The 14,183-nt window shown below is 46.1% G+C and overlaps 1 protein-coding gene across 1 annotated transcript; it reads left to right on the top strand.

The window, feature by feature from the left end:
• Nucleotides 1-12,319: 12,319 nt before the first annotated feature.
• LOC147977802 (E3 ubiquitin-protein ligase SINA-like 10) lies at nt 12,320-13,671 on the top strand. The gene is made up of 2 exons (XM_087516454.1): nt 12,320-12,635; nt 12,734-13,671. The coding sequence occupies exons 1-2, from the start codon at nt 12,414-12,416 to the stop codon at nt 13,454-13,456; spliced, it is 945 nt and encodes a 314-aa protein (XP_087372580.1). The 5' UTR covers nt 12,320-12,413; the 3' UTR covers nt 13,457-13,671.
• Nucleotides 13,672-14,183: the final 512 nt, after the last annotated feature.

Raw genomic sequence — 14,183 nt, forward strand, 5'->3', positions numbered from 1 at the left:
AATATCAAAGTGCCGAGGGTTATCGGAAAGCCGGGGGGGGGGGGACTAATGGGCCAACATGGTCCATGAGAGAGAGAGAGAGAGGAGATGGCCCTAGGGCTGGCTGCCCTCCCCCCCTTGAGGAGTCCGAATTGGACTAGGAGGGGGCGGCGCCCCCTCCCTTTCATTCTGCCTCTCTCCCGCTCCTTCCTTCCCCCTCTCTTCCCTTGTTGGGAACCTACTAGGAATAGGACTCCTATTCCTAGTAGGAATCCTACTTGGCGGCGCGCTCCATGAGGGTCGGCCGGCCTCCCCCCTTGCTCCTTTATATACGGGGGCAGGGGGCACCCTAGAACACACAAGTTGACAGTTGTCTTAGCCGTGTGTGGTGCCCCTCTCCACAGATTTCCACCTCGGTCATATCGTTGTAGTGCTTAGGCAAAGCCCTGCGTCGGTAACTTCATCATCACCGTCATCACGCCGTAGTGCTGACGAAACTATCCCTCGGCCTCAACTGGATCAAGAGTACGAGGGACGTCACTGAGCTAAACGTTTGCAGATCGCGGAGGTGCCGTGCGTTCGGTACTTGATCGGTTGGATCGCGAAGATGTTCGACTACATCAACCGCGTTACTTAACTCTTCCGCTTTCGGTCTACACGGGTACGTGGACACACTCTCCCCTCTCGTTGCTATGCATCTCCTCGATAGATCTTGCGTGATCATAGATTTTTTTTGAAATACTGCGTTCGCCAACACTTACTGAGGCGATGGATTACAGTCCATAGGAGTAGAGTACAAAGTGGAGTGTAGAGGCGTCAGCGAGCCTTTCCCGAGCCAGCAAACAAATTAAAGCATAGGATAGTGCTAGTACATGCAGACTTCAAACATGACCTGCCAAGTATTTTCTACTTAACTCTTTTTTTGAAACTTGACCCCGCAAACAAAATAAATGCAATGCTATGAATTTCTCGCGCTTTGTCTCGTTGTCTAATACGTCTCCAACGTATCTATAATTTATTGTTCCATGCTATTATATTATCTGTTTTGGATGTTTTATATGCATTAATATGCTATTTTATATTATTTTTGGGACTAACCTATTAACCTAGAGCCCAGTGCCAGTTTCTGTTTTTCCTTATTTTTTAGCTTTGCAGAAAAGGAATATCAAACGAATAAAACTTTCACGATGATTTTTCTTGGACCAAAAGACACCCAGGAGACTTGGAGTGCAAGTCGTAGGAACCACAAGGCGGCGACAGGGATGGAGGGTGTGCCCTAGGGGGGGGGGGCGCCCCCTACCTTGTGGGCCCCTCGTGACCCCATGGCCTAGTTCTGCCTCCTATATTTTCACATAAATTTCAGAAATACCAGAAGCATCCACGAAAACACTTTTCCACCGCCGCAACCTTCTGTTCCTGTGAGATCCCATCTTGGGGCCTTTTCTGGCATCCTGCCGGAGGGGGATTCGATCATGGAGGGCATCTACATCAACTCCATTGCCCTTCCGATGAAGCGTGAGTAGTTTACCTCAGACCTACGGCTCCATAGCTAGTAGCTAGATGGCTTCTTCTCTCTCTTTGATTCTCAATACCATGTTCTCCTCAATGTTGGAGATCTATCCGATGTATGAAGGAATTATGCCCTAGAGGCAATAATAAAGTTATTATTTATTTCCTTATTTCATGATAAATGTTTATTATTCATGCTAGAATTGTATTATCCGGAAACATAATACTTGTGTGAATACATAGACAAACTAAACGTCACTAGTATGCCTCTACTTGACTAGCTCGTTAATTAAAGATGGTTATGTTTCCTAACCATAGACATGTGTTGTCATTTGATTAACGGGATCACATTATTAGGAGAATGATGTGATTGACATGTCCCATTCCATTAGCTTAGCACCCGATCGTTTAATATGTTGCTATTGCTTTCTTCATGACTTATACATGTTCCTATGACTATGAGATTATGCAACTCCCGTTTGCCGGAGGAACATTTTGTGTGCTACCAAACGTCACAACGTAACTGGGTGATTATAAAGGAGCTCTACAGGTGTCTCCAAAGGTAAATGTTGGGTTGGCGTATTTCGAGATTAGGATTTGTCACTCCGATTGTCGGAGAGGTATCTCTGGGCCCTCTCGGTAATGCACATCACATAAGCCTTGCAAGCATTGCAACTAATGAGTTAGTTGCGAGATGATGTATTATGAAACGAGTAAAGAGACTTGCCGGTAACGAGATTGAACTAGGTATTGAGATACCGATGATCGAATCTCGGGCAAGTAACATAGCGATGACAAAGGGAACAACGTATGTTGTTACGCGGTCTGACCGATAAAGATCTTCGTAGAATATGTAGGAGCCAATATGAGCATCCAGGTTCCGCTATTGGTTATTAACCGGAGACGTGTCTCGGTCATGTCTACATTGTTCTCGAACCCGTAGGGTCCGCACGCTTAAGGTTTTGATGATAGTTATATTATGAGTTTATGCTTTTTGATGTATCGAAGTTTGTTCAGAGTCCCGGATGTGATCACGGACATGACGAGGAGTCTCGAAATGGTCGAGACATAAAGATTGATATATTGGAAGCCTATATTTGGATATCGGAAGTGTTCCGGGTGAAATCGGGATTTTACCGGAGTACCGGGAGGTTACCGGAACCCCCCGGGAGGTATATGGGCCCTAGTGGGCTTTAGTGGAAGAGAGGAGAGGTGGCCAGGGCTGGGATGCACGCCCCTCCCTCCCCTAGTCTGAATAGGACAAGGAGAGGGGGGCGGCGCCGCCCCTTCCTTCTCTCTCTCCTCTTTCCCCCTCCCGAATCCTATTCCAACTAGGAAAGGGGGGAATCCTACTCCCGGTGGGAGTAGGACTCCTCCTGGCGCGCCCTCCTCCTGGTCGGCCGCACCCCCTCCCCTTGATCCTTTATATACGGGGGCAGGGGGCACCCCTAGACACACAAGTTGATCCACGTGATCATATTCTTAGCCGTGTGCGGTGCCCCCTTCCACCATAATCCTCGATAATATTGTAGCGGTGCTTAGGCGAAGCCCTGCGACGGTAGAACATCAAGATCGTCACCACGCCGTCGTGCTGATGGAACTCTTCCCCGACACTTTTCTGGATCGGAGTCCGGGGATCGTCATCGAGCTGAACGTGTGCTAGAACTCGGAGGTGCCGTAGTTTCAGTGCTTGATCGGTCGGGCCGTGAAGACGTACGACTACATCAACCGCGTTGTGCTAACGCTTCCGCTGTCGGTCTACAAGGGTACGTAGATCACACTCTCCCCTCTCGTTGCTATGCATCACCATGATCTTGCGTGTGCGTAGGAAATTTTTTGAATGTACTACGTTCCCCAACAGTGGCATCCGAGCCTAGGTTTTATGTGTTGATGTTATATGCACGAGTAGAACACAAGTGAGTTGTGGGCGATATAAGTCATACTGCTTACCAGCATGTCATACTTTGGTTCGGCGGTATTGTTGGACAAAGCGGCCCGGACCGACATTACGCGTACGCTTACGCGAGACCGGTTCTCCCGACGTGCTTTGCACACAGGTGGCTTGCGGGTGACAGTTTCTCCAACTTTAGTTGAACCGTGTGTGGCTACGCCCGGTCCTTGCGAAGGTTAGAACAGCACCAACTTGACAAACTATCGTTGTGGTTTTGATGCGTAGGTAAGATTGGTTCTTGCTTAAGCCCGTAGCAGCCACGTAAAACTTGCAACAACAAAGTAGAGGACGTCTAACTTGTTTTTACAGGGCATGTTGTGATGTGATATGCTCAAGACATGATGCAAAATTTTATTGTATGAGATGATCATGTTTTGTAACCAAGTTATCGGCAACTGGCAGGAGCCATATGGTTGTCGCTTTATTGTATGCAATGCAATCGTGCTGTAATGCTTTACTTTATCACTAAGCGGTAGCGATAGTCGTGGGAGCATAAGATTGGCGAGGCGACAACGATGCTTCGATGGAGATCAAGGTGTCGCGCCGGTGACGATGGTGATCACGACGGTGCTTCGAAGATGGAGATCACAAGCACAAGATGATGATGGCCATATCATATCACTTATATTGATTGCATGTGATGTTTATCTTTTATGCATCTTATCTTGCTTTGATTGACGGTAGCATTATAAGATGATCTCTCACTAATTATCAAGAAGTGTTCTCCCTGAGTATGCACCGTCGCGAAAGTTCTTCGTGCTGAGACACCACGTGATGATCGGGTGTGATAGGCTCTACGTTCAAATACAATGGGTGCAAAACAGTTGCACACGCGGAATATTCAGGTTATACTTGACGAGCCAAGCATATACAGATATGGCCTCGGAACACGGAGACCGAAAGGTCAAGCGTGAATCATATAGTAGATATGATCAACATAGTGATGTTCACCAATGAAACTACTCCATCTCACATGATGATCGGACATGGTTTAGTTGATTTGGATCACGTAATCACTTAGAAGATTAGAGGGATGTCTATCTAAGTGGGAGTTCTTAAGTAATCTGATTAATTGAACCTAAATTTATCATGAACTTAGTACCTGATAGTATCTTGCTTGTTTATGTCTGATTGTAGATAGATGGCCCGTGCTGTTGTTCCGTTGAATTTTAATGCGTTCCTTGAGAAAGCAAAGTTGAAAGATGATGGTAGCAATTACACAGACTGGGTCCGTAACTTGAGGATTATCCTCATTGCTGCACAGAAGAATTATGTCCTGGAAGCACCGCTGGGTGCCAGGCCTGCTGCTGGAGCAACACCAGATGTTATGAACGTCTGGCAGAGCAAAGCTGATGACTACTCGATAGTTCAGTGTGCCATGCTTTACGGCTTAGAATCGGGACTTCAACGATATTTTGAACGTCATGGAGAATATGAGATGTTCCAGGAGTTGAAGTTAATATTTCAAGCAAATGCCCGGATTGAGAGATATGAAGTCTCCAATAAGTTCTATAGCTGCAAGATGGAGGAGAACAATTCTGTCAGTGAGTATATACTCAAAATGTCTGGGTATAATAATCACTTGATTCAATTGGGAGTTAATCTTCCAGATGATTGCGTCATTGACAGAATTCTCCAATCACTGCCACCAAGCTACAAGAGCTTCATGATGAACTATAATATGCAAGGGATGAATAAGACTATTCCCGAGCTCTTCGCAATGCTAAAAGCTGCGGAGGTAGAAATCAAGAAGGAGCATCAAGTGTTGATGGTCAACAAGACCACTAGTTTCAAGAAAAAGGGCAAAGGGAAGAAGGAGAACTTCAAAAAGAACAGCAAGCAAGTTGCTACTCAAGAGAAGAAACCCAAACCTGGACCTAAGCCTGAAACTGAGTGCTTCTACTCCAAGCAGACTGGTCACTGGAAGCGGAACTGCCCCAAGTATTTGGCGGATAAGAAGGATGGCAAGGTGAACAAAGGTATATGTGATATACATGTTATTGATGTGTACCTTACTAATGCTTGCAGTAGCACCTGGGTATTTGATACTGGTTCTGTTGCTAATATTTGCAACTCGAAATAGGGACTACGGATTAAGCGAAGATTGGGTAAGGACGAGGTGACGATGCACGTGGGAAATGGTTCCAAAGTCGATGTGATCGCAGTCGACACGCTACCTCTACATCTACCTTCGGGATTAGTATTAGACCTAAATAATTGTTATTTGGTGCCAGCGTTAAGCATGAACATTATATCTGGATCTTGTTTGATGTGAGACGGTTATTCATTTAAATCAGAGAATAATGGTTGTTCTATTTACATGAGTAATATCTTTTATGGTCATGCACCCTTAAAGAGTGGTCTATTCTTATTAAATCTCGATAGTAGTGACACACATATTCATAGTGTTGAAGCCAAAAGATGCAGAGTTAATAATGATAGTGCAACTTATTTGTGGCACTGCCGTTTGGGTCATATCGGTATAAAGCGCATGCTTAGGCGAAGCCCTGCGACGGTAGAACATCAAGATCGTCACCACGCCGTCGTGCTGACGGAACTCTTCCCCGACACTTTGCTGGATCGGAGTCTGGGGGTCGTCATCGAGCTGAACGTGTGCTAGAACTCGGAGGTGTCGTAGTTTCGGTGCTTGATCGGTCGGGCCGTGAAGACGTAGGACTACATCAACCGCGTTGTGCTAACGCTTCCGCTGTCAGTCTACAAGGGTACGTAGATCACACTCTCCCCTCTCATTGATATGCATCACCATGATCTTGCGTGTGCGTAGGAATTTTTTTGAAATTACTATGTTCCCCAACAATGTAATCTTCTTTTGCGGTGTGTTTGTCGAGATCTGATGAAGTGTGGATTTTTGAATCTTCTCTGAATTCTTATATGCATGATTTAATATCTTTGTAATTCTCTTCGAACTATCGGTTTGGTTTGGCCAACTAGATTGGTTTTTCTTGCAATGGGATAAGTGCTTAGCTTTGGGTTCAATCATGCGGTGTCCTCACCCAGTGACAAAGTAGGGGTAGTGAGGCACATATTATATTGTTGCCATCGAGGATAAAAATATGGGGTTTTCATCATATTGCTTGAGTTTATTCCTCTACATCATGTCATCTTACTTAAAGTGTTACTCTGTTCTGTATGAACTTAATACTCTAGATGCAAGCATGAGTCAGTCGATGTGTGGATTTATAGTAGTAGATGCAGGCAGGAGTCGGTCTACTTGACACAGACGTGATGCCTATATTACATAATCATTGCCTTGGATATCGTCATAACTTTGCGTTTTTCTATCAATTGCTCGACAGTAATTTTTTCACCCACCGTATTATTTGCCTTCAAGAGAGAAACCTCTAGTGAAACTTATGGCCCCCGGGTCTATTTTCCATCATATTAGTTTCCAATCTACTATTTTTCAATATTGTATTCTCAAATCTATAAACCAAAAAACTTAAAACTATTTTATCTTTCGTTTAGGTTTATTTATCTATCTCTATCAGATCTCACCTTTGCAAGTGACCGTGAAGGGATTGGCAACCCCTTTATCGTGTTGGGGTGCAAGTGTTTGATTGTTTGTGCATGTATTGGTAATTTGCATGTTCTTCTCCTACTAGATTGATACCTTGGTTCTTAACTGAGGGAAATACTTATCTCTACTGTGTTGCATCACCCTTTCCTCTTCAAGGGAAAAACCAACGCAAACTCAAGAAGTAGCATTGCCATGTTAACAGGCCCTTCCCCCAAGCATGCTAGCGGGCCCCACCTCCTATCGGGCCCCACTAGTCAGTCAAACATGGCGTTGATCCCGGCCCGCTGATCGTGGATTAGTGGAATTGTATTCCTCAAAATACGTTTACCTTGATCGAAAATGCCTTTGATCACGGCTGCGGGCAGGAATGCGCTTTCTATCTTGTGAAGACATATTTCAGCGGAATGTGCTTTCTGTTTTTCAGTCGGCGGCCGAAACTATTAAGTTGTAGGCATTCGTCCGTTAAGAGCAGAAATGAACACAGTTTTATTTGATTTCTACCTAACGAATGAACGACCGTATCTCTGCAACCGTAACTCCGATTCAGGTGATTCAAAAGCCCGCATTCTCTATTCTTCAAGCACGTTCCGTTGGTACCATTTTCGTGATGTTGTCACATTTTGAAAATGACCATTTCCCCTTGCCATTAATCAGACCCTTCGAGAGAGAAACGTTTCCGACGAATTTTTTTGCGAGTTCCTCGCACTTCTTCCCAATGATTCCTTCAACCCCAGGAAAGACACAATAGCCACTTGCATGATGGCATTGCAATAGCCATGGTTTCCACTTGAATGTTTGAATAATTGTTTGGTTATGTAATTATTCTGTAATGCTTTATATGCTTGTAAATCAATGCACATTCTTATGCCATGATCATTTGCATCTAGTTAGTTAAATGATTGTTTGCTAATGTTATAATTACTATGTTCAATTCTTGTAAATATTTTCGAAGTGATCATGATATGCTCATATGAACGGTTATGGTTTGTATTGAAATACTTGTGAGATTCATGATCATCACAATGCCATGCTCATTTGCATCCGCTAAACTATATGATTTACTGTTGTTGTTAATGTTAAGATTCACGTGTTAACTATTTATGCTTTCCATCCATGTTTACATTGATATCATGCTCATATGTAGTGTCATGTTATTTTCTATGGCTCAGCTCATCACCATTGAAGTTAAACCTGACATTAAATGAACTTGAACAAATCTGTTGGCCGAGTCATGGTGCCACCGAATCGAGCTCACTAGTGCAGCCACACTTGCCTAGATGGGGAGGCCCTAATTTGATCTATTGTCATGCCTCTCGTCGGTGCCTCCAACAAGGGAAGATTATGTGTGCGCGGTAACTAATATCCTAGAAACAACATAGTGGAGAATAGGTAGCAGGAAAGCTTATTTGAACCCAAGGGGAGACAAGAATAGAAGGACCTACAGACCAGAACATGAACTGACAGCATAATCCCGAAATCAGGATATTTGAGAACAGATCTAGGTCGGACAAAACATAGGCAATGATTATTTAATGGGTAAATGAGAAGCCAAACCAGGAGGAGCAAGAGTTCGCAGAGAATGCCACATATTCTTGGCTTGGCATCATAACGACATAGGATTCTCCAAGCCAGCTTGATAGCCCCAAAATCCGCCATAAGGAATGCACAAAAGGACTACCTTTTTTGATAACCTACTACTACCAGAGAGCGACGGTGAAAAAACACCTACCCCCTAATGAGGGTTTTGGTGTTAATGGCATTATGATTAGACGGCTAACTATATTTCGAGTGTGCTTCAAGTGTACACATCATATGGTATGGAGAATAAAAGTTAGTCGGTGATATGTCTCCAACATATCTATATTTTTTTGTATGTTTCCTTCCTATTATCCTCCTTTAAGTTTGCAATGTTTTAAAGCTTTTTGAGGGACAAACCAACTAATTCAATGTTGAGCGCCAATTACGGTTTTCTGCTATTTTTGGAATATCGGAAATCACCACAGAAAAAGCCTCAAAAATCAGAAAAGAAGGTGTTTTTTTGTCGGAAGTGGACCAGGGAACCTGGGCCCTCTGCATGGAGGAGCCCATAGGGCATAGGTGCCTTGGTGGGACGCCTAGGGCCTAGGGCCTATGGTGCTCCCCGCCAAGGTGGCTCCGGTGCCCACTGGCTATATATACCCTGAAAAGTCCTTCCTCGGTTTATCATGCATTTTTCACCACCACCACTTCGCGATCTGAGGCGATCTTCATTTTCAACCCTGATCTAGTACTTTGTCGGAAGGAGAATTCATCTCAATCTTCACCGACATCCATCCTCGAGCTCGAAGATGAGTTGTGAGTAGTCTAACCCCTGGACTATGGGTTCATGGCAGTAACCAAGATGTAATCCCTGCATCTTGATGTCAACACAATAGCCATATGAGCTACCATACATGATTATGGTTAATCTAATGTATTCTTTAGCGATGATTTTGATCATGTGATGAATTATTTATTTATGTTCAGTTTTTTTTGAATATTTTATGGTTGATATATAGATGTATATTTCTCTCCACTTTCTTGTTTATTCTTATCCACCTTAGATCGGTAGCTAGTAGTGGAAAAGTTGTGCATTAGCTGGGTTCGACCTTGCAAGTAAGAATAAATGTAGTGTATTGTTTCCACTAAGAACAAATGTTCATGGGAGGACTAAAATGAATCCTATACATTGCTAGGAAACTCATTATAGGTGGGTCACATTAGTGGCTGATGTTCTGCAAGTGCTAACAGTTTAGTTGTAGCTTTTTCGAACTAAGAGTATCGATGCTACAGGGAGTACATGAACTGGTCTTTGCATGTTGTATAAGTTCACATAGATATGCCTTCAAGTTAACTATGGTCCAACTGAAAGAAAATGCGAAAATTGGAAATGCAAGTGATTGGTGACCGGAAATGGAAGTACAAGATTAAAGTAAAAGAGTGAGTGTCGGAGACGATTCTGGCAGATCCCTCATTAGGGTATTCTGAAGAGGTGGGTAGGTTCTCAAAGCTAATAGTCTATGTGCGTAGGTTCTCAAAGTTCGCTACTACCTAGAGGGACGCCTAGAGGACATGGTCTTTATAGGGAATGCCCCGTCAACTTGGCAGACTATCAAGTATGGGCTCGAGCTCCTCAAGAAGGGGTTGCTGTGGCGTGTTGGTAATTGGGAGAGCATACGTATCTGGCATGGCAGGTGGTTTCCCCACTCCCCTTCTGGTCATTCGATCGCCGCACAAGGTACCCGCTGGCTCCGACGGGTGGTCCTGCTCCTCGATGACCGCGGTGCTTGACGCATGGACCTTCTCCACTGCCACCTCAATCGAACTGATGTTGACGTCATCAAAAACATACGGACGTCACATGGGCTCTGGAGAAGAATGATATCTTCACCGTTTGGTTTGCGTACCACTTCGTGATTGACGAGCACGAGTGTCCATTTGCGAGCGCATCTAGCAGGGTACCGAATGGTCGTCGTGCCATCTGGAAGACCATATAGGGGTGCCCTTCCCCACAAAGGCGCTTGTTTCTTGGTGGCTTGTGACAAATTCCCTTGCTACCCACATATGTCCCTTGGACCATATGGGGGCGAACAAACTTTCCCATCATTTTGAAACCACTAACATATGTCCTACGTGTGGTCAGGAACATGAGAATGGATTCCATGCAATGTGTAGGTGCCCAAGTGCGATGGAGCTCTAGAGGGTGATGACAAATGACTGGAGGCTCTCGGATATCAAGTCTGTTCGTCACAACGGACCGGAGTGGCTATTCGATGTGCTCGAGTCACTCCCGGACTCGTCCCGCTTGGTGCTCTTGATGACCATGTGGCGGTCGTGGCACGTTCCCAATGAGATCACCCCCAACTGAAGCCTCTCGACGGTTCCCGCATAGCTACATAACATCACTTGTCTCCATTCAACAGCATAACAATGATGACCAGAGTAAAGGGAAGAGGTCTTGGTGGATCCGGTGTTACGGGTTGCGCCTTGCAGCAACACGAGCGGCACACCGCAAGCTTGCCCATGTCGACACCCGAGCAAGGTTTGGAGCGGGCCAAACTTGGATGGCTCAAAACTAACGTCGATGGGGCTTACTTGGAGCAGGCGTGCAATGGGTCACCAACATGGTGCTCCATGACGGTTCCGGTGGCATCATCTTCACATCATGCCACCACTTATTCACGTGTGATAGTGATCTATATGTGTAACTAGAGGCTTGCAGTGAAGGAATTGCGTTACCATTGGATGGAGGTCACTTCCGTTCATCATTGAGACGGATAGTGTTTGTAGTAATCTCCGATCCCTCGGTTAATAAATCTCAACATGCTGCAATTATCCAGGACATTGCAACCTTGGCGTGAAGGGAGACAGAGAGATTGTGGTGGATGCTATTAGAAGAGAGAGTAATCATGTTAGCCATGAACTAGCTATGATTGGGAGAGGCGAGATTAAGATGGTTGTCTTGTTACATGCTGGTCCTGAGAGGGTTGCAAACTTATGTGAAGTGGATCGCCTTGGTCCAGGTTAATTAATATGAACCCCTTTCCGCCGCAAAGAAAAAAAGGCTGCATCTATGTTCAAATCTATTTTCATCCCTAAACTAGTGGTCAAATCTTGTTTGGGTGAAAAAACTCCTAATCAAACAAATTTTATGGTAATGCTAAAAATCTCGTCGAATTTTTAGGCATGAAAAAATAGAACATTTTTTATGACAAATTTAGTTGGCGTGAGGATGACAAATTTAGTTTGCGAGCACGACAATTTCCTAACATTTTTTTGGAAATGGGGCCGATTTGCCATGCTTATCAACTAAGCACACCATCCTCGGCAAACCAAAATTGCATTATTGCCATGGTCGAAAATCTGACGCAAGATTTGTAAGGGAGTCCAACTTTTATTGTCGTCTTTGAAAATTGGATAGTTTTGGTTCCTTTCTCGACGGAAGGCGGGTTATTGGATGAAGCAACAATAGTTTTGCACATCCGGTAGTCCGATAAAACAAAATAAATTGAGAAGGATAAAAAAACAAAGTAATTGATCATCGAATTTGAAATTCAATGAAGTTTGGGGAAAATTAGAATCTGAATAGAAATATTCGGAAATCCCCAAAAGAAGTAAAAAAAGAAAAGAAAAGAAAAGGGTGAAATTCACTGAAATTGGTACTACTAATTGTTTTTGTCTAACACAAGTGCACGAGCCTATTGAACAATGACCATGAAAAGGAAGAGCATTTGGCGGGCAAGGTTTCAAAATTTGAAAGGGAGAAGCGAAATATGTGTCTCTCTCCTTCACGTGGCTGACTACTCCCCACCCCACCCCACCCATGGCCATTTGAGGCAAAAGAGCTCTCCCTCCCCTCCCACCCTGGCCGGCGGCCGCATTTCCCTTCCCCTCCTCTGCTCCGGCAAACAGGACAAGATGGGTCGCGGCGGCAAGAAGCCCAGGGTGGAGTCGCCCGCCGCCGACGTCACTCTCGATGACGACGTTCAGGAGGTCGAGGAAGAAGACGAAACCGGAGCCATGGCGGTGGTGGCCGCCGGCAGCGCCGCCGCCCCGCGAGTGGAGATCCTCGTCGAGTTCGACAAGTCCCTGCTGGACTGCCCCCTCTGCTCCCTGCCCCTCAAGCCTCCCGTCTTCCTGGTACGCCAAAAATGGATCCTCTTTGCTTTCCGTCCTTGCTTGATTGATGCGCCGATTGCTTGAAGAACAGATCAAGAAAAAAAATGCTTCTTGCGCAGTGCCCGGCGAAGCACGCGGCGTGCGGCCCCTGCGCCGCGAACCTGGCCAGCAAGTGCCCGGCGTGCGACGGCGCGTACGAGCGCGACGAGGGGGCGTACGGCTACCTCCTGGCGGTCAGGGTGCCCTGCCCCAACCAGGCGTACGGCTGCCGGAGCTCCGTGGTGTACTGCATGGCGGGCGACCACCGTCTGGTGTGCCCGCACAAGACGTGCCGCTGCCCGGAGCCCGGATGCGGCTTCCTCGCCACCCCGCCCGCGCTCCGCGTCCACCTCGCCGAGCGCCACGCGTGGCCCGTGACAAACATCGCGTACGGCTCCGTGCTGGAGGTTCAGATGGAGCCCGCGGAGCAGGGGCAGCGGCTGCTGGCCGCGGAGGACGGGGAGCGGCTGTTCCTGCTCGTGGCGAGCGAGCGCGGCGTCAAGGTGGTGCGCGTGACCGCGGCCGCGGAGGAGGATGGGCCGGCGGCGTCGTGGTACAGGTGCAAGGTGTGGGTGCACGCGCCCGTGGACACGGACACCGGCCACATGGACGTCCTGATGCTGGACGCCAAGGTGGAGAGCTGCGCGGTGCCCTCCGAGGAGGCGGCCATGGGCGCCGGTGGCAGGTACCTGCCGGTGCCGTCGGACATGCAGCCGCCGGAAGGAGGAGAGGTCGTCGTCCGTCTCCGCATCGACAAGGAGGTCAGGGTCAGGGCGAGCAGGAGCCCCCGTTCCCGTGCCTGATTGGCTTGCCAGCTTCGTTCTTAATCCCTATCTAATAAGCATATTTATATATATCTACCATGGTTAGACATTGGCGATTTGGTAGAATGGTAGTGAACTGGTGGTAGTGATCAAAGGCTGGATCTTGATTGATTTTGTCCGTGGCAATGTTTGCCAATGTATCGCGTACGCTATGTAGCTGATCACTGGTAACTAGTAATCCTACTTGGCCTGTTCATGTCTATCGCTTGCCTGATCATTTTACTTGTTTGACTGCTGCAGTTCTTGCGAGGATGAACAAATGTCACTTTGTAGGGTCATTTGACTTGTTTGCCTGTTCATTTTACTTGTTTGATTGTTTTTGTGTGAAAACTGAATGTACCAGCTAGTTAGTCGGTCGTAGAGAAATCCTAGTTTAGTACATACTGCATAGGATTTAAGAGGCATAATGTGAGTGGATCAACATTTCGGTGGCATACAATGCAACGCTTTGATTAGGCTTGCTCAGCTGCTGGTGTTCTTGCTAGGGTTCCTAAATGGGAGTACCTTGTAGGATGTTAATTGTCGGTGTGTCGAAGCTAAAAATGCAGCTGTCATGACTGAATTTCCAGTCTAGTTGGTCTTACTATATACTAGTAGGATCTTAATTGTTGGTGTCTCAAAACTGAATATGGTTTTCCGCGACTTCACCGAGGAGCAGCCACCTGTTTTCAATTTAGTGGGGAGAACTGGGGAAGTGAAATGCTTG

Source organism: Triticum urartu, chromosome 3A (genome assembly GCF_056163025.1).
Source record: "Triticum urartu cultivar PI428250 chromosome 3A, HENAU_Tu73, whole genome shotgun sequence".
NCBI lineage: Eukaryota > Viridiplantae > Streptophyta > Magnoliopsida > Poales > Poaceae > Triticum > Triticum urartu.